Source organism: Rhinatrema bivittatum, chromosome 9 (assembly GCF_901001135.1).
Source record: "Rhinatrema bivittatum chromosome 9, aRhiBiv1.1, whole genome shotgun sequence".
Lineage (NCBI taxonomy): Eukaryota > Metazoa > Chordata > Amphibia > Gymnophiona > Rhinatrematidae > Rhinatrema > Rhinatrema bivittatum.
This window is the reverse complement of record NC_042623.1, coordinates 181,120,722-181,142,746: the sequence shown is the minus strand read 5'-3', so window position 1 is coordinate 181,142,746 and position 22,025 is coordinate 181,120,722. Positions and strand designations below refer to the sequence as shown.

At 40.2% G+C, this 22,025-nt stretch overlaps 1 protein-coding gene across 3 annotated transcripts in view; it reads right to left on the bottom strand.

The window, feature by feature from the left end:
* LOC115099356 (cytochrome P450 2J5-like) overlaps positions 1-18,560 on the bottom strand; it is a 61,879-nt gene extending 43,319 nt beyond the window's left edge. The window contains exons 1-3 of one of the 3 annotated variants that reach the window (XM_029616945.1): positions 18,290-18,560; positions 11,482-11,644; positions 10,276-10,425 (exon numbers count right to left, since the gene is read on the bottom strand). In XM_029616945.1, coding sequence (XP_029472805.1) covers positions 10,276-10,425; positions 11,482-11,518 — 187 coding nt within the window. In that variant the 5' untranslated portion in view covers positions 11,519-11,644; positions 18,290-18,560. The remainder of the gene's footprint in view (positions 1-10,275; positions 10,426-11,481; positions 11,645-18,289) is intronic. The other 2 variants (XM_029616946.1, XM_029616947.1) reach the window with 2 other exon arrangements.
* Positions 18,561-22,025: the final 3,465 nt, after the last annotated feature.

The window sequence follows — 22,025 nt, the reverse complement described above, 5'->3', positions numbered from 1 at the left end:
AAATTCCAGAGTTTAATTGTGCGTTGAGTAAAAAAGAACTTTCTCCGATTAGTTTTAAATGTGCCCCATGCTAACTTCATGGAGTGTCCCCTAGTCCTTCTACTATCCGAAAGAGTAAATAACCGATTCACATCTACCCGTTCTAGACCTCTCATGATTTTAAACACCTCTATCATATCCCCCCTCAGTCGTCTCTTCTCCAAGCTGAAAAGTCCTAACCTCTTTAGTCTTTCCTCATAGGGGAGTTGTTCCATTCCCCTTATCATTTTGGTAGCCCTTCTCTGTACCTTCTCCATCGCAATTATATCTTTTTTGAGATGCGGCGACCAGAATTGTACACAGTATTCAAGGTGCGGTCTCACCATGGAGTGATACAGAGGCATTATGACATTTTCCGTTTTATTCATCATTCCTTTTCTAATAATTCCCAACATTCTGTTTGCTTTTTTGACTGCCGCAGCACACTGAACCGACGATTTCAATGTGTTATCCACTATGACACCTAGATCTATTTCTTGGGTTGTAGCACCTAATATGGAACCCAACATCGTGTAATTATAGCATGGGTTATTTTTCCCTATATGCATCACCTTGCACTTATCCACATTAAATTTCATCTGCCATTTGGATGCCCAATTTTCCAGTCTCACAAGGTCTTCCTGCAATTTATCACAATCTGCTTGTGATTTAACTACTCTGCACAATTTTGTGTCATCTGCAAATTTGATTATCTCACTCGTCGTATTTCTTTCCAGATCATTTATAAATATATTGAACAGTAAGGGTCCCAACACAGAACCCTGAGGTACTCCACTGTCCACTCCCTTCCACTGAGAAAATTGCCCATTTAATCCTACTCTCTGTTTCCTGTCTTTTAGCCAGTTTGCAATCCACGAAAGGACAATCGCCACCTATCCCATGACTTTTTACTTTTCCTAGAAGCCTCTCATGAGGAACTTTGTCAAACGCCTTCTGAAAATCCAAGTATACTATATCTACCGGTTCACCTTTATCCACATGTTTATTAACTCCTTCAAAAAAGTGAAGCAGATTTGTGAGGCAAGACTTGCCCTGGGTAAAGCCATGCTGACTTTGTTCCATTAAACCATGTCTTTCTATATGTTCTGTGATTTTGATGTTTATAACACTTTCCACTATTTTTCCTGGCACTGAAGTCAGGCTAACCGGTCTGTAGTTTCCCGGATCGCCCCTGGAGCCCTTTTTAAATATTGGGGTTACATTTGCTATCCTCCAGTCTTCAGGTACAATGGATGATTTTAATGATAAGTTACAAATTTTTACTAATAGGTCTGAAATTTCATTTTTTAGTTCCTTCAGAACTCTGGGGTGTATACCATCCGGTCCAGGTGATTTACTACTCTTCAGTTTGTCAATCAGGCCTACCACATCTTCTAGGTTCACCGTGATTTGATTCAGTCCATCTGAATCATTACCCATGAAAACCTTCTCCATTACGGGTACCTCCCCAACATCCTCTTCAGTAAACACCGAAGCAAAGAAATCATTTAATCTTTCCGCGATGGCCTTATCTTCTCTAAGTGCCCCTTTAACCCTCGATCATCTAACGGTCCAACTGACTCCCTCACAGGCTTTCTGCTTCGGATATATTTAAAAAAGTTTTTACTGTGAGTTTTTGCCTCTACAGCCAACTTCTTTTCAAATTCTCTCTTAGCCTGTCTTATCAATGTCTTACATTTAACTTGCCAATGTTTATGCTTTATCCTATTTTCTTCTGTTGGATCCTTCTTCCAATTTTTGAATGAAGATCTTTTGGCTAAAATAGCTTCTTTCACCTCCCCTTTTAACCATGCCGGTAATCGTTTTGCCTTCTTTCCACCTTTCTTAATGTGTGGAATACATCTGGACTGTGCTTCTAGAATGGTATTTTTTAACAATGACCACGCCTCTTGGACATTTTTTACTTTTGTAGCTGCTCCTTTCAGTTTTTTTCTAACAATTTTTCTCATTTTATCAAAGTTTCCCTTTTGAAAGTTTAGCACGAGAGCCTTGGATTTGCACACTGTTCCTTTTCCAGTCATTAAATCAAATTTGATCATATTATGATCACTATTGCCAAGTGGCCCCACCACCGTTACCTCTCTCACCAAGTCCTGTGCTCCACTGAGAATTAGATCTAAAATTGCTCCCTCTCTCGTCGGTTCCTGAACCAATTGCTCCATAAAGCTATCATTTATTCCATCCAGGAACGTTATCTCTCTAGCGTGACCCGATGATACATTTACCCAGTCTATATTGGGGTAATTGAAGTCTCCCATTATTACTGCACTACCAATTTGGTTAGCTTCCCTAATTTCTCTTAGCATTTCACTGTCCATCTCACCATCTTGACCAGGTGGACGGTAGTATACCCCTATCACTGTAGTCTTCCCTGATACACAAGGGATTTCTACCCATAAAGATTCAATTTTGTATTTAGTCTCATGCAGGATGTTTATCCTGTTGGACTCTATGCCATCCCGGACATAAAGCGCCACACCTCCTCCCGACTGCTCCTCTCTGTCATTGCGATATAATTTGTACCCCGGTATAGCACTGTCCCATTGGTTGTCCTCTTTCCACCATGTCTCTGAGATGCCAATTAAGTCTATGTCATCATTTACTGCTATACATTCTAGTTCTCCCATCTTACTTCTTAGACTTCTGGCATTAGCATACAAACATTTCAAAGTTTGTTTTTTGATTGTATTTTTATTCTGCTTTTTAATTGATAGGGATAAGTTACAATTTTTTAGCTCAGGTGAGTTTTTAGTTACAGGCACTTGGACTACTTTTCTAATTATTGGAACCTCACTGTCGGGATGCCCTAATTCTAATGCATCATTAAATATTCCCTGAACATATCTTGTGAAGATATTAAATGATGTTTGGGGAAATTCAGTATTCTTAAATTCAAATACTTTAATAAGTTCTCTAGACCTTCTAGCTTTTTTTCATGTAGTACCTCTACTCTAACAACTCTTTGTTGATGATTTTCCATATTTGTCATTCTCTTTTCCAATTTTTTCACTTTTTCCTCTGAGTTGGTAAGAGCATTCTCAATATTTATAAATCGGGTATTAGAGTCCTTAGTCACTTTCGTTAAATCCACTATAGCTATTTCTAAAGCTTTTATAGCTTTCCAAAGAGAGTCCATTGTAATTTCAGATGGCTTATCAACTAATATATCAGAGTGGCACCTTTCCTCAGATTCCAGTTCTCCCTCTAGATTTGGTTCCTTCTCTTTTCCCCTCTATATCCATTTGTAAGTTTAGAAAATCTAAAGGTATTATTTGGGGAGGTGGAGGAGTGCTTGGGGCTCCAGGGCTGAGAGATATTTCAGCCTAAAGGATTGGGGCCCGCTCTGCACCAAGTCCTTCTGCAGCCATGTCCTCCGGTTTAGTACCAGTTGTAGAAGAGAAGAAAGCTGGTATTTGAGACTGAAAGGTTCCAGTTTGGGGAGAAGATGTAACTATCTCCCTAACTTTTGACTTTCTTTTCGTATGAGGCATCACGTAGTACTTAAACAACTTCCCTCTAATAACTCTTGAACAATATACTGCTTCCTGGCAGGAGGTGGAGGGAGGATGGGTGTAATAGTTCAAATAGAAAATTTTTATTTACTCACTTTTCAGAAGTGTAATGTCCATTTCTTTGAAATAGGTAGAATATATGATGACTGAAAGTCCTCACTAAGCCGCATGCCCCTTAGGCGCGCGCGGCTTTGGCGATGCGCCGGCTGCATCAATGCGCCGCAGGGGGGCCGGCTTAAGATGGTCCTGCTGGTCCCGCCCTGATGACGTCAGCACGGCACGGTAATCTGCTGAGAATTCGTCCAGGGCTGGGGGGGCTCTCCCTACCCTCAGACTGCCAGGCAATGCAGGTAAAAGTTGTAATTTCGCCGCCTTCCCTCTCCTCCACCCTAATCTGTAATTTATTTATTTTTTATTATTTTTTTTTTTTTAATCGGACACTGGGGCCACCTCTAGAAGCATTGAGGGATGGGACAGGGGTCTCATAAGTACCCCAGGGCAAGGCTTGTTCAGGCCACTCTGTCCCTTAAACATGATGGCGGCCCTGGGCTGAGGGGCAGCCATTGCGCATCATTGATGGGACTACTAATACGCAGTATTTTTCCAGCTGTACCAAGTACCACAGCTTAGTAAACTCTGCTGGGGAAAATACTACAGCTTAGTAATTGACCCCCTTAGCCAGAAAGCTATAAAAATCAGTGTTAAGTGGCTAAATCTTTTGAAACTATGCCTGACACTCATTCAATAACAAAAAATAATTTTCCCTAAGGTCTAAAGCCTTTCTTCCTCCCAACACCCAGGACCCAAAGCCTGAACCCCCATCCAATCCCATCCCAATGCTGACACAACACCCTCCTTCCCCAATATCCATTTCTCAATCCTCCTTCTGATGTAAAAACTCGATAACTCCCATCTTTTTCCTCAATACCCTCCCCCCATCATCCCTCCAGAATCTGTTTCTATTGTCTTTGTTTTAACTCTTTACTTGTAAAGATTTTTTTTTTTAACAGACATCAATACAAAGACAACATATTGACTGTGCAGCAACATTTCAGTTCTAGTACAATGGCACGACATTGAAATTCTCAGTCATAACATGTCTATCCATTTACCATGTTAGCCATTAACATTTAACGCAACACTTTCTATCTATTTGGTTATAATTGTCTGCGGGCGATATCCTCTTTTCGCCATACCCGGTAAGGTCTCCATACTTCATAGTAACGATCTGGCTGATTTCTAAGTACACACGTGAGTTTCCCCATTGTAGCTATGTCCACTACTTTATTCTCCCAACAGCGAATGGTTGGGGATGTTTTCCATTGATGAGCCATTATTAAATGTGCTGCATGTAACACGTGTTCCACCAGTTTCCTACAGCCTCTCATTTCTCCATCTATTAGACCACCTCCCCAATAAAAAAAAAAAAGTGTAACATTTACTACTAAATGTTGTCCACAGATTACCGAGATACAGTCTGTTACTTTATTTCAGAATAGTTGAGCTTCTTGACAGTCCCACCACATGTATAAATGTGTTCCTATCTGCCTGCACCCCCTCCTACAATACTGACTCGCATTACTAAATCGAGCAAAGACAGGTATCCTGTATAGTCTGTTTAACAATTTGTATAATAATTCTTGCTCTTTACTACATAACGTAATGTGTCGTGATGTTTTCCATATAGATTTCCAATCTTTGCTATCAAGGTCGTCACTTAAATCGGAGTTCCACTGATGAATAAGCTTTTGCTAATTTTCTGTTTTGCACAGCATTGATCAGAACATTACATATAATACAAATATTAAATATTTTGCTCACCTTTTACAGCTTAACACTCCTTCAACCTGTATGCTATCCTCTAAAGCTAGATTATCCAAGATAAGATTTGTGATTTTTTTACGTAATTGTAGATAAAGGTAGCTAGTCACATTGGGTATTTGATGTTCTCCCATTAATTCTGTGAAAATTTTTACTTTCTCATCTTCAGACATCTGCCCTAAAAATCTTAGTCCTTCTGCTTTCAGGGGAGAAAGTATACTGTGAGAGGTTGAAATTATGCACTATAGATGATATATAGGACCAGGGAACAACCATCAATTTTATATAGTATCTCACTCACCTCCAGATTTTCAGGGTATGTGCTATTATAGGATGTCCCCATGTTATATTTCTATGTGTGTTAGATAAAGGAGGCATGTGCAGCAAGGGTGTGTGTTAAGATTATTTTAGGGAGTTATTGTACTAGGGATCTAAAGAGTCCCCAATAATTGAAAAATGTGGATATATATATATATATATATAAAGCACTGCTCAGCATAGCTTAAGCATTAAGAAAAGCCTGAAAATGTAGAGTGTCATCATTGTTTTTCTTTTAGGCATGCTGCTTGGTACTAATGAGCTAAAAGATAGAAGCCAGGATACTCTGCTCTTTCTAAATTTGTTGTTTTTAAGAGAAAAGCCTGATGAAGTCCTGTGTTTGAACCTTTTGGGAGTTAAGCACTGTCTGGATAGTTAGTACCAGGATCTTTAATTGGCATAATTTAATGAGCTGCAGATAGCCTAGCTAATGCCAGAGCTGTGGGTGCAAATTGAAACACCTAACTTGCAGATGCTGGATTAAAGCCAGATAGAATGAGATATAAAAAGCTGTATTCAACAGTGATTCTTTTGAATGAGCCACAGACAGATAATAAACAGTTGGTTTGTGGAGTTCCCAAACTTATGTCTTTTGTTTCTGTGAATATATTATTCCATAGCCAGGAATACCTATGATGAGAGTATTCTCTGTATAAATTCTTTACTTATTTCTATCTGTATTATTATAATCTTATTTACTTGAATTGATGTATACAATCTTGCTGTGCTGCTGTGTGATACTTCTCTTTGTTGGTTAAAAACCAACAAAGATCACCATATCTAATAAAACTTAAGTTTTGCTTTTACCAGACTATGTGTAGTGTGTTCTATGATGTAATATATATCCACACAGCCTAACCTTTTACAGAATACCAAGCTGCATCCTCTTACTCCCTCTTCCTCTAATGAAAGTCATGGCTGCAGTGGGTCTGTGCCAAGCCATACTTGTAAACATGAAAGTCCACATGCCTAATAGTACCACTAGAAGTGCCGTAGCCCTAAGCTCCTTGCCCCTCTAGTTTTAACCAAAGCATCATATTTTAACCTCGGGGATTTACTTTTCCAAAGAAAACTAGAAATGTCCCCTTTTAATGTTTGTAGTGTCTTTTTTGGGACATCACATGGGAGGTGCATAAAGGATATATTAGTCTGGGTAAAAAGGGTCCTTCTTGTCTTTTAAGGTATGTATGCTTATTATTTATTGCAAGCCACTTTGGTCTTAAGATGAAATTGTGGTTGATCAAATTTTATTAAATAAATAAATATAAATTTATGATTTTGAAGGGTCCCCTCCTGCAGGAAGGATATGACAGTCACCCTGTCACCTTTGCAGCTTAGTACTGGATTATACAATCTTGGTGTTAATCAGATCCTCTTGTGGCTCATATGCTACCCATTTCTTCCAATACAGTTTGATTTCTTCTCTTACAAAAGAATGCACAATAGATGCAACCAGGTAACGGTGGTGGGGCCGCTTGGCAATAGTGATCATAATATGATCAAATTTGATTTAATGACTGGAAAAGGAACAGTGTGCAAATCCAAGGCTCTCGTGCTAAACTTTCAAAAGGGAAACTTTGATAAAATGAGAAAAATTGTTAGAAAAAAACTGAAAGGAGCAGCTACAAAAGTAAAAAATGTCCAAGAGGCGTGGTCATTGTTAAAAAATACCATTCTAGAAGCACAGTCCAGATGTATTCCACACATTAAGAAAGGTGGAAAGAAGGCAAAACGATTACCGGCATGGTTAAAAGGGGAGGTGAAAGAAGCTATTTTAGCCAAAAGATCTTCATTCAAAAATTGGAAGAAGGATCCAACAGAAGAAAATAGGATAAAGCATAAACATTGGCAAGTTAAATGTAAGACATTGATAAGACAGGCTAAGAGAGAATTTGAAAAGAAGTTGGCTGTAGAGGCAAAAACTCACAGTAAAAACTTTTTAAAATATATCCGAAGCAGAAAGCCTGTGAGGGAGTCAGTTGGACCGTTAGATGATTGAGGGGTTTAGAGGGGCACTTAGAGAAGATAAGGCCATCGCGGAAAGATTAAATGATTTCTTTGCTTCGGTGTTTACTGAAGAGGATGTTGGGGAGGTACCCGTAATGGAGAAGGTTTTCATGGGTAATGATTCAGATGGACTGAATCAAATCACGGTGAACCTAGAAGATGTGGTAGGCCTGATTGACAAACTGAAGAGTAGTAAATCACCTGGACCGGATGGTATACACCCCAGAGTTCTGAAGGAACTAAAAAATGAAATTTCAGACCTAGTAGTAAAAATTTGTAACTTATCATTAAAATCATCCATTGTACCTGAAGACTGGAGGATAGCAAATGTAACCCCAATATTTAAAAAGGGCTCCAGGGGCGATCCGGGAAACTACAGACCGGTTAGCCTGACTTCAGTGCCAGGAAAAATAGTGGAAAGTGTTCTAAACATCAAAATCACAGAACATATAGAAAGACATGGTTTAATGGAACAAAGTCAGCATGGCTTTACCCAGGGCAAGTCTTGCCTCACAAATCTGCTTCACTTTTTTGAAGGAGTTAATAAACATGTGGATAAAGGTGAACTGGTAGATATAGTATACTTGGATTTTCAGAAGGCGTTTGACAAAGTTCCTCATGAGAGGCTTCTAGGAAAAGTAAAAAGTCATGGGATAGGTGGCGATGTCCTTTCGTGGATTGCAAACTGGCTAAAAGACAGGAAACAGAGAGTAGGATTAAATGGGCAATTTTCTCAGTGGAAGGGAGTGGACAGTGGAGTGCCTCAGGGATCTGTATTGGGACCCTTACTGTTCAATATATTTATAAATGATCTGGAAAGAAATACGACGAGTGAGATAATCAAATTTGCAGATGACACAAAATTGTTCAGAGTAGTTAAATCACAAGCAGATTGTGATAAATTGCAGGAAGACCTTGTGAGACTGGAAAATTGGGCATCCAAATGGCAGATGAAATTTAATGTGGATAAGTGCAAGGTGATGCATATAGGAAAAAATAACCCATGCTATAATTACACAATGTTGGGTTCCATATTAGGTGTTACAACCCAAGAAAGAGATCTAGGTGTCATAGTGGACAACACATTGAAATCGTCGGTGCAGTGTGCTGCGGCAGTCAAAAAAGCAAACAGAATGTTGGGAATTATTAGAAAAGGAATGATGAATAAAACGGAAAATGTCATAATGCCTCTGTATCGCTCCATGGTGAGACCGCACCTTGAATACTGTGTACAATTCTGGTCGCCGCATCTCAAAAAAGATATAATTGCGATGGAGAAGGTACAGAGAAGGGCTACCAAAATGATAAAGGGAATGGAACAACTCCCCTATGAGGAAAGACTAAAGAGGTTAGGACTTTTCAGCTTGGAGAAGAGACGACTGAGGGGGGATATGATAGAGGTGTTTAAAATCATGAGAGGTCTAGAACGGGTAGATGTGAATCGGTTATTTACTCTTTCGGATAGTAGAAAGACTAGGGGTCACTCCATGAAGTTAGCATGGGGCACATTTAAAACTAATCGGAGAAAGTTCTTTTTTACTCAACGCACAATTAAACTCTGGAATTTGTTGCCAGAGAATGTGGTTCGTGCAGTTAGTATAGCTGTGTTTAAAAAAGGATTGGATAAGTTCTTGGAGGAGAAGTCCATTACCTGCTATTAAGTTCACTTAGAGAATAGCCACTGCCATTAGCAATGGTTACATGGAATAGACTTAGTTTTTGGGTACTTGCCAGGTTCTTGTGGCCTGGATTGGCCACTGTTGGAAACAGGATGCTGGGCTTGATGGACCCTTGGTCTGACCCAGTATGGCATTTTCTTATGTTCAAATATGTCTTAGGCATAATCATTGTCGATATTGCAAAAACCTTACTGGCTGTGGGCTCACTAGGACTCGTTAGAAAATCATGCAGAATTGCAAACAAACCAACTTTCACTCTCTCAAAAGCTCAGGCAAGGTGAGAGATGATAAGGAGCAAACAAAAGGGCAGATAAAGAAAGCATGACCTTGCAACACCACACACCATAGGATAGTTGATTGGTTTCTGGAGAGTTTTAGCCTCCTAGATTCAACCCAAGTTGTTGCTGGAAGGTTAATGATGGCTGTGTTGCATCAAATAAAACCATGGGGACTTACTAATTTTCAGGCATCAGCCTCACTATCTTTGGTAGCTGTTTATGTTATTATAAAGTTTGTTGGCAAACTATGTGGTAAAAGGCCTAGGAGTTGGATTAAGTTTGGGAACTTGTGCACTTATCTACCCCAGATGGAGAGAAACAGATGATTAAGAAAATAAAAATGATGTGGATAAAAAGCCATACCCTACAAGGGATGAAGTCTCCACGTCTGACAGTTGGGATGTATCTTTGGCAGTATGGACCAGAATAATTGAACACAATGGATGCGTCAATTGCTCTATTTGCCATCATTTACTAAGTTATGGTGTATGCTACTAATGCCAGTTCTCTTAAGATGCTGTTTTTTCTAATGCCCCTGTTGCTTCATGCATTATTTCTCCTTCAGATTGACACTTCCTTTTGTTTTATTGGAACTGTCCTCTTACTCTAGGATTTATTTACCTTCTTGGACAGCAAAGCACTTAACCAGGTGCTGGGCCTCCTCCAGGATCCGCATCTCCAGGCTTCTCTTCCCCAGCCCCAGATTCCTCAGGGTCATCAGGCTAAAGCGTCGCTGCTGCTTCCAGGTGTGACCATTGGAAAACACGATCCCTGAAGACGTTAGAGATGACATGGGTTGCAGTTATTCCACTGGGGGAGTCTCCTCCTCCAGCTCTGTAGCAGGGCGACTCCCTCTCTCACCCCCTGTTACCATATTTCCATCTTATGACATGGGCTGGCCTTATAGCCTAGAAAGAAAACTGGACCCAAGTCCTGCTCATAAGGACACATAAGGTAATGCAGCAATCCCAGACCCTGGAAAGATATTGCAGCTATTGTGCCACAGTATTTAAAACCCTGTATTGTGTTTTCTATTGCTTTTACCATTCAGGTTTTATGCTTTCAATATCCTTTTCTTATTCCTAACAAAATCATTTTTTCAGAAAAGCAGGATTAGACAAATATCAGGAGGAAATGGAGTTATTCAGATTGTACTCATATCCCCTCTGATATTTTCATAACCTCGTCCCCATGCAACATCTTCCTGGTCAACGTGCTAAAGCCCCAACAACAGTAACGCAATCATAGAGACAGAGACATAGGGAGATGCTACAAATTTTAAGGTCTGTTATCAATGTGCATAAACGGTCCTACAGTCTCCTCAGATTCAGATAACTGGCACTTTTCATCCAACACCACTACCATCTCTAATTTACTTCCATGCTTCCTATCTTTCTCTGCATCTGGGTGCAACTTCACTACAAGCTATGTGTCTGTCCCACCCACTGCATGGTGGCAAGTTCTGAATGATAGGATGACATACAGAAAAAATGGGACATTGGGCAGAGGAAACTAGGAGACCTGGTGCCAGGAATAAAGGAATTCTGACCTGGGAAGTCATTTTACAATGTTTGCAATGGACACAAAAGCCAAGGTAGCTCCTTTCTGAATTCAGAGGGCGCAAGAGGCAGCACTCCAGTCCATACCACCATTCTATTTACAAAACACTCAGAACATGAATTTTTCTGCATTTAGTAAATGTAACTACTAGATAAATTTCAACTATTGCGTCTTTATTCTTACAGGGGGAGATTTCATTCCTGAACAACTTAAAAGGACAATTAGGGGATGCCATCACAGTATGTCTAAAAGTTATGGAAGACGTACCATTGTCACCAAACACTTTAATGAAGAAGGGACTCATGGGCCGTTGAGCAAACACATCAGCGTAAGAGATCAAAGAATTTCACACTGCTTCATAGCCATTTATGACAACGATGGGGGTCTGTCCCAGCCACACGGTGTAGATGTTTCCATAAGTCTTTGCCAGCTGCAAAATACATTCAACCCAATTTTTTCCATTTCAATTTAAAACCACAAAGGTAAAGAATCTATACAAGTCCCCTAACTCTCCAAAAATTCCCGCCTCCACTGACAGATCAGTCCTTCTTCCACCCTCACAGCCTCTCTACAGTGCCCAACTCTACTGCCAACGTTGTCTTACTTCCACACTCTTTTTCTCTCCCCCCCCCCCCCCCCAATGGTCCTGACCAGCAAGCTTTCTCACTTATTTTCTCATACTTATCTGTTACTCTGACTGCTGAGTTGAGGGCCCTTTATTGGTAACTTTTTTATTCTAATTTCCTTCCACCCTCGCCATTGATGCAGAGAGCAGTGTTGGAGCTGCATCGAAGTGAAGTATAAGGCTTAATGTTTGAGGGTAGTAACTGTCATATCGCGCAAGTTACCCCAATGTTTGTATATTCATACTGCTCAGATCAATGCCTTGTTAGATGTTCTCTGGATGTAAATCCTATTTCTTCATGCCCCCCTGCTGTTGAAACAGTGAGCTGCGCTAGATATGTATTCAAAGTGAAATATCAGGCTTAATTGGTTTGGGGTAGAAACTGCCGCAACAAGCAAGCTACTCCCACACTTATTTGTTTACCCAGACTGTAGTACCTTGTTGGTTGTTGCCTGAATGCAAATCCACTTTTCCACATTTCCTCTTGCCATTGAAGCATAGAGCAATGTTGGAGTCGCATTAACCGTGTGAACATTTATTGAATAAGGGTATTAATCACCAGGTACTAGCCATTATTCCCGCACCCCCATACCTCTTCTCTTCATTCCCATCCTCCAGGCTTTATGGATCCACAGTGTTTATCCGCCTCTTTGAAATCCTTCACAGTTTTAGTCTTCACCACTTCCTCCGGAAGGGCATTCCAGGCATCCACCACCCTCTCTGTGAAGAAATACTTCCTGACATTGGTTCCGAGTCTTCCTCCCTGGAGTTTTAAATCGTGACTCCTGGTTCTGCTGATTTTTTTCCAACGGAAAAGGTTTGCCGTTGACTTTGGATCATTAAAACCTTTCAAGAATCTGAACGTCTGTATCATATCACCCCTGCTCCTCCTTTCCTCCAGAGTATACATATTTAGATTCTTCAATCTCTCCTCATAAGTCATTCGATGAAGACCATCCACCTTTTTGATCGCCCTTCTCTGGACTGCCTCCATCCTGTCTCTGTCCTTTTGGAGATACGGTCTCCAGAACTGAGCACAGTACTCCAGGTGAGGCCTCACCAAGGACCTGTATAAGGGGATAATTACTTCCCTTTTCTTACTCGATATTGCTCTCTATGCAGCCCAGCATTCTTCTGGCTTTAGCTATCGCCTTGTCACATTGTTTCGACAACTTCAGACCATTAGACACTATCACCCTAAGGTCTCTCTCCTGCTCCATGCACATCAGCCCTTCACCCCCCATCGAATACATTTCTTTCTGATTTCCACACCCCATATGCATGACTCTGCACTTCTTGGCATTGAATCTCAGCTGCCATAACTTCGACCAGTCTTCCAGCTTCCTTAAATCCTGTCTCATTCTCTCCACTCCTTCCAGGGTGTCCACTATGTTGCACATCTTAGTATCATCCGCAAATAGACAAACCTTACTTTCTATCCCATCCGCGATGTTGCTCACAAAGTTATTGAACAGGACTAGTCCCAACACCAACCCTTGCGGCACTCTGCTCATCGCTGCTCTCTCTTTAGAGTAAGTTCCATTTACCATCACACATTGTCTTCTGTCCTTCAACCAGTTTGCTATCCAGGTCACCACCTTGGCACACTCACCTAAGCTTCGTGTTTTATTCACAAGCCTCCTGTGTGGGACCTTATCAAAAGCTTTGCTAAAATCCAAGTAGATGACATCGAGTGCTCTTCCTCGAGCCAATTCCCTAGTCACCCAATCAAAAAAGTCGATCAGATTTGTCTGACAGGACCTTCCCTTGGTGAAACCATGCTGCCTCTGGTCCATCAATTCTGCTGCTTGTAGATAGTTCACTATTCTTTCCTTCAGCAGTGACTCCAATACTTTTCCCACCACCGAGGTAAGGCTAACTGGCCTGTGGTTTCCAGCCTCCTCTCTGCTCCCACTCTTGTGAAACAGGACCACTGTCGCTCTTCTCCAATCACTCGGTACCACTCCCATTTCCAGGGATCTATTGAACAGGTCACACAGCAGAACCGCCAGCACATCTCTGAGCTCCCTCAGTATCCTGGGATGAACCTCATCAGGCCCCATGGCTTTTGTCCAGTTTTCCTAGCTCTTCCCATACGTTCTCTTCCGTAAACTGAGTTTCATCCATTCCACTCCCTTCCAGTTTCTTGTTAACCTGCGACAGTCCTTCTCCAGAGTCTTCTTACTGAAGTATTCGTTTAATATTTCTGCCATTTCTTCATCTGTCTCCACCCATTGATCCTTTTCACCTTTCAATTTCACTATACTACTTTGGACTTTTCTCCTTTCACTGATGTATCTGAAAAATGTTTGTCACCTCGCTTTACCTCTTTGGCAATCCTTTCTTCTGCTTGACTTTTTGCTTTCTTGATTACTTTCTTCGTCTCTCTCAGTTCCACCAGATATTCTTCCTTGTGATCCTCCCTTTGGGATCCTTTATATGTCTTAAACACTGTTCTTTTATTTTATCAGCCACCTCCTTTGTGAACCAGATAGGTTTCATTCTTTTCTTGCTTTTCTTTACTTTTCTAGCATATATATTAGTTGCTTTGGTTCACTGTTTTTCCACATCTCTTGTTTTTTCCCAGCCTACTAGTTCTTCCTCCAGGTACTTTCCCATTTCAACAAAGTCCGTGTTTTTGAAACAGAAAACCCGGGTCTGTGCAACTTCTCCATATCCTATCAATGATATTAAACCATACCATTTGATGATCACTGGTGCTGAGGTGGGCGCCCACCTGGATGTTAGACACATTATCTCCATTAGAGAGCACTAAATCGAGTATAGCTCCCTCCCTCATGGGTTCCATTACCATTTGTTTGAACAGAGCCTCTTGCAGGGCATCCACTATCTCTCTACTACTGTTAGATTCCGCAGAAGGGATTCTCCAATCTACATCCGGTAGATTAAAATCTCCAACAATCACCACTTCTCCCTTCTTCCCCATCTTTTGGATGTCTTCAACCAGATCTCTAACTAGTACTTCCATTTGATTTGGAAGTCTATAAACCACTCCAGTAAAAATGGATGCCCCATCATCCTTTTTTAGGATGGCCCTTAAAGCTTCTTCTTTGCCCCATCTTCCTTGCATTTCGGATGCTTGGATATTGTTTTTGCCATAAAGAGCCACTCCTCCCCATTTTCTGTCTGTCCTTCCTTAATATGTTATATTACGGTATGGTCATCATGAGATTCCGTGAACCACGTCTCTGTGACAGCAACAATGTCCAAGTCCACCTCTACCATTAGGGCTTGCAGATCTGGGATTTTATTACCCAAACTATGAGCATTTGTGCCAATAGCTTTCCAGCTATTCTGGTACAGGTTACTGCTTTTCTTGGACTCCTTGTATGACTTATTTAGCTGACTTTTATCTCCTTTGCCCTTTTTCAAATGTTATCCATCTAAATGGCAAGATTTCATATATTCAGCACCTTATCTGGCTAAAATCTATCAGTATTAGAAAAAAACAGGCATTCCATAAGAACATAAGAAATTGCCATATTGGGTCAGACCAAGGGTCCATCAAGCCCAGCATCCTGTTTCCAACAGTGGCCAATCCAGGCCATAAGAACCTGGCAAATACCCAAAAACTAAGTCTAGTCCATGTTACCGTTGCTAGTAATAGTGTCTATTCTGTAACCCTTACATTTCCCATCATTCCCTCAGAGATCCTGGGGCCAGGAGTAATATGTGCAACAGGGTGGTGGCAGAACCAGACAGATCCTCACCAAATACAGAGTAAGGACCACAAATTAGAAACAGAACTGTGCAAACAAACTGGAAATACCAATAAACATACCTGAAGACTTTACAATTCTGGGATCAGGAAACACACACACATACCATACATATCATACGTTTTGGAGCATTGTTCACAGGTTTTGCATAGTCATTCACATACATTTTTCTGTGTGCTATATACAGAAATGCAACGCTAATACTGGCCCACAAAAATTGTTGGTTTAAAAAAAAATAAGTTGCTCACACACAAAAAAAATTTGCAACCACACCTTGAGTATTATATGCAATTCTGGTCATCGCATCTTAAAAAAGACAGAATTAGAAAAGGTACTGAAAAGGGCAACCAAAATGATAAAAGGGATGAATGATTCCCCTATGAGGAAAGGCTATAGAGGTTAGGGCTCTTTAGTTTGGAGAAGAGATGGCTGAGGTATGATAGAGATCTATAAAATAACGAGAGGAGTGGAAAGGATAACACAAATCAGTTGTTTACTCTTTCAAAAAGTATAAAGATTAGACAAAACACAATAAAGATACTAGGTGATACATTTGACAAATAAGAGAAAATATTTTTTTACTCAATGTAAGACCTCTATACTACCAATCTTAAAAGCTAAAGCAAAAGATACATCTGATCTCAACAATTACAGACCTATAGCATCTCTTACTTCCCTGGCCAAACTAATAGAATCTGTAGTACTCCATCAGTTAACCGATTTTCTTACAGAGCACAATATTCTTCATATTAATCAACATGGATTTAGAAAAGGTCATTCCACAGAAACACTTCTTCTATCCTCTTTTGATACTTTTTTCCGTGCATTCGACTCATATACAGACTACATTATAGTTTTCTTAGATATATCAGCAGCATTCGATACCATTAATCATCAGATACTCATTTCAGGTCTTCAAAACATAGGCATCACAGGTACAGTTTTGAACTGGTTTACATCCTTCCTCTCCAACCGACCTCAACAAGTCAATTATAGTCAGCACTGCTCTTCCCCATATATCATTAATTCCGGCGTTCCTCAGGGCTCATCTCTTTCTCCTATTCTGTTCAACATATATCTACTTCCTTTATGCTACATTCTATCCTCTCTTAATCTTCAGTTCAAAATTTATGCAGACGACATCCAATTTTTTGTCCCATATAAATCATCCTGGTCAGACACTCTATCTTTAGTTTCTCTATACTTATCTACAATCAACTCTTGGCTCTCCCACAATCGATTAAAACTGAATCCAGCAAAAACTGAGCTCGTATACTTAACTTCCATCTCTGATTCTTCATTAGGTCCACCATCACATCTTACAATCAATAATGTTACTATCCCCATAACACGCTCTGCTATAAGCCTAGGTGTAAACATTAATTCAGATCTTTCTCTAAAACAACACATATCCTCACTTACAAAAAAATCGTTTTTCAAACTACGTCTGTTAAAACATCTTCGTCCTCTACTATTTTACCGAGATTACAGAACCATTCTTCAATCCTTAATCTTCTCTGGCTTAGACTATTGTAATGCTTTCTTCCTAGGATTGTCAGACTCTTCACTATACCCCCTTCAACTGATCCAAAACTCTGCAGCCCGGATACTAACCAGAACATCTTTACGTCATCATATCACCCCTATTCTACAATCATTACACTGGTTACCCATAAAGTTCAGAATAAAATACAAAATTCTCTCTATTATCCATAGTTTAATTCATAACCATAATCATACTTCTACCTGGCTTTGTTCAATACTGCGCATATACAAACCGACGCGACACTTAAGATCACTTAACCAAAATTTACTAGATATCCCTTCTCCTAAACAAGCCAGATTAGACCTCACTAGAAAAAGAGCCTTTTCAATAGCCGGTCCAACACTTTGGAACACTTTACCAAACCATCTTCGCTCGATATCCAACCCTGCACATTTCAAAAAATCTCTCAAAACATATCTTTTTCAACTTGCATTCAACACGTCTTCTAATTAAACTTAATCATCAATACCGAAATTACCCTCTTAAACATAGTTACACCCATTACAATCCCATTTATACTACACATAACTACAACATACCTGCTCATTCACACGTTTCCAACTATCATACCCTTCTCCCTTCTTCCCTTTATCTCATATAATTTTTACGCTCTATTTCTCCCACTTCCCCTTCCTCCTCCCGTTCCCCTTTCCCCCCTTTTTCCCCTTTTCCCCCAAAACAATAAGCCCATGGTTCCAAACTTTTTATATTTTTAATAACCTTATATACTAGCATTCTGTCTAGTTATTACCAATTTTTATGTAAAGTTTAAAAATTCCATTTTATTTTGATTATTTTATTTTTGGTTTTAAATCTGTGAACCGTTTTTGATAAAATTTCTTTTTTAAAAAACGGTATATAAATACTTTTTAAATAAATAAAATAAATAAATTAAACTCTGGAATTCATTGCAGAGGATGTCGTAAAAGCTGTTAGTTTAGCTGGGTTTAAAAAGGTTTAGACAAATTCCTGGAAGAAAAGTCCAAACAATTATTTTAGAATCCTGCCAGGTACTTGTGACCTGGATTGGCCATTGCTGGAAACAGGATATTGGGCCTGATGAACTTTTGGTCTCACCCAGAATTACTATATGTTCTAATGTACCAATATGATGATTCCCCCCAACCTCGATTTCAATGGAAAACACTGATAAATTAGAAGTACCTCAATGAAATTGTCCCGGTCAATCCTGAAGTTCAGAGTCCAGAGGTTGCCGAGGAAGGGGAGGGGAGTGGGTCCTGGAGGGAATCGTCTGCCGACCCATTGCAGCTTCAGGAACTGAGCGATGAGCAGAGAGAGAGCCAGAATGGATAAAACCAAAACCGCGCTTAACATCTTCAGCTCTGCGGAGTCTCTCCTTCACTCTCCTGGCTGTCTGTCTCCCGTCTCAAACCAGGTCTCCTCCCTGCTCTCTGACAAATACATAAAATTCTTTGATTGTCTGCAAGTAAACTCTTTGAAGTTAATAATTAATCTTCGCAAATTTGTAATGCCCAATAAAGTTTTTCCCTAATCCTGTACAAACATCATATTAATGGAGCTGTCAGTGCAAATCGCTGATTCTGAGCCAACTAGTAACTCAGTAATTTGATTCTCTGTCTTACTTGTGCCTGTGGCCTGTGACTGCAGCAAACGGGGAAGAGGAGCAGGCAGGAGCACTTGTAGGGTCCCACCCTACAGTAGCCACTGGGCCCGAGGGTGTGGTTGCCCTGCTAATACCACCGAGGGTGCAGCCACCACTCTAACACCACTTAGGGCAGAGCCACTCTCCTACCCCTGAGGCTTTGGCTGTCATCTTAATACCACTGAGGGAAAAAGCTACCAAACTATTAACACTCAGGGAGGGGGCCATCATATTAATGTTCTAATACTGCTGAGGGAGGGGCTGATAAGCTATGCCTTCCTTTTATCCCGAATTGTATTGATTTATTTATTTAAAACCTTTAGACCACATATTCCAATGATCAAAGTGGTTTACAATTGGAACATCCACAATAAAGGTCATACACAACATTATATTATTTAAACAAAAAACAAAGCACATCAGGATGGTTGAAAAATCGAATTGAAAAGAGGGGACATGCTGGAGTCTGTCCTGGAGGTGGGTGGGAAGGGGAGAATGTCCTGGAGAGGAAGGTGGGAAGAATCCTAGATGACCAGAACTTTAAAGTTCCCGGATATGCTTATTGGGATTTCCAGTTTGTTTGCACATTTCCATTTCTGCATTTAGTGAGGATCTGCCTATGTTCTGCACGTGTGTCAGAAGTGAAGGATTTTGCTAGTGTTTAGTTTCTGTGTAGGGTTCTGTAGCTCATCTTGTTCTGTTTTCCCAGTAGGAGGTGTACAGGTGTTCTAGGGCCCCTTACTATATAAGTGTAGTGCTGTATTTTCACAGGAAGGGTTGTCCCTGTGTGAATCCTTGGTACCAGTGCTGTTTTGGTGTTGCAGGCTTGCTACGAAGTTTCAGAGCGTCTTCTTCGCAGGGCTTTGTGGTGCATTACAATGTGCCTGCTAGTGGTGGGAGTTTATTTTGCTGTTAATGAGATTTAAAGAATATAATTATTTTAATATAATAAGAATTGTATCATTCAATAGAAGTGATAAAAGCATGCTCAGTGAAACCAATACTACTTCCACTGTTAAAGGCTATCAGGAGCATTTGGCTTACAATTTAATCACCACTTGTCAAACACACACTTCTTTCACTGATTTTTGAAATAGCTCATTTAAAAATATTTGTATATTTCCATCATTGCTGGTGATTTCAAATCTCCATATTAATGCTACTTCTCCTCCCACTGTCTTCTCCTCCCTCGAGGCAATGGCAGGTTTGGGCTGGGAACAACATAGATAAACCTAAACACAAACATGGTCTTGCCGTTGACCTCATTTTTTTGAAACCTTCAACTCGTATCACTTCCTCCTGCTAAACTTACAATAGATCTCTGTGCCATGGTCAGACCCCCCTTCCTAATTGTGTTTCTGGGAATCTTATTCATTAAACCTTACACACTCTTCACAGAGGCAAAATTTCTTCAGAAGAAATACATTTAGTCCTGACTCCTTCATTGAACCTTTTCTTCCCAACTTGCCTGCCCCTATCAGTGACGATGTCAACCGCTCAATCTCAAACTGGAACTCCGCTATTACCCTCACATTGGACTCCACTGGTCCAAAAAAAAAAAACCCAACCCTCTATTCTACAAACTCTAAACCCAGTGATCCTTGGTTCACTTCCCTCTTTAAAACACTAAAAACTGCACTCATACATCATGAACGACACCGGCAAAAGCATCCTACACCCGAGCACAAAAATGTCTTCTTTGCGTATTTAAGCAACTATAAAAAAAAAGATCAACCTTGACAAAAAATCTTATGCCAATAAAATCCTTGCAGCAAACAGTAACCCCTCCGTTTTATTTAATATTGTCAAATCTCTATCTTCTCAGAAATCAGAAAGTTTTGAATCTCTCGCTAACACACTCTGTAATAAGATTGCACAACATTTCAATAACAAAGTAATCAAAATCTGATGAATTCTCTCACTTGCCCATCCCTAAACCAAACCTCCCACATGCAACTAGCACCTGGTCTCCTTTGCTGTTACCGATTCTTCAACCATAGCTCGTATACTTCTCACAATCTCAAGGGGTGAATCCTTGCTCAGGCCATATGTGACCACTTCTGTTCTCCTTAGCTCAGCTAGTCAATTTCTCACTCAACTCTTGTATTTTTTCCTGAGATACTAAAACAAACATCTATCCTTCCAATTCTGAAAAAAAACCCTCAGATCTAAATAAGAACAATTTACATCCCATTGTTTCCCTGACTTCGTTAACCAAGATTATTGAATCTGTAGTTTTACATCAACTAACTGACTATATTTCAGAGAATGCCATTCTTCATCTGAATCAACATGGTTTCTGAAAAAGACACAGTACAGAAACCCTTCTGTTATCCTCATTAGATACACGGCTGTGTGGATTTGACTAACACTGATTATGTCCTAGTAGTATTGGACATTTCCTCTGCTTTTGACACCCTGGACCATCATATTCTCCTATCTGGTTTACAAACTGTTCGCATATCTAACACCATCCTCAAATGGTTTGACTCCTTGTCAAGCTAACATTGGCCCCTAACTCAACTGAATGGTACACTCCAAGGATTCTCATTCTCAGCTATAACATCTACCTACTGCCCCTTTGCCATCTCTTGGCTGGTCTAGGCATAGAATTTAAAATCTATGCAGATGATATTCAATTCTTTATCCCCTACAGTATCTCTTGGTCTAACACTTTGTCTCTCACCAGCCTCTGCTTCAGCTCTATCAAAACTTAGTTATCTCACAACCATTTGAAACTTAATATATCTAAAACTGAAATTCTGCATCTATCCACCATTCCCCAGTCTGTGTGTCACACCCCCCCCCCCCCCCTCGCATTTAACTGTTGACAGCCTTTCCATTCCCATAATAAACAAAAGCTCAAAATCTAGGAGTCATCCTAGACTCTGAACTATCTATGTCTCACAATATCACATCTGTGGTAATAAAAAAAAACCCCCAAAAAACACACACTCCTTTTACAAGATTCATCTGTTGAAACGTTTAAAACCTTTGTTATATCCCAAAGACTTCCACACAGTGTTACAGACCCTGATCCTTACTGGGCTGGACTACCGTAACACACTTTACTTAGGGCTTTCAAAATCTACCCTACACCCTTTGCAACTGGTCCAAAATACTGCTGCTTGCATCCTTTCAGGTACAAAACCTAGAGACCATATTGCCCCAGTTCTTTGCTCTCTACATTGGCTTCCCATTTCACTACAAATACAATATAAAATCTTATCTATTATTCAAAATCTTATACACAAACAATCTGCTATCTGGTTATGA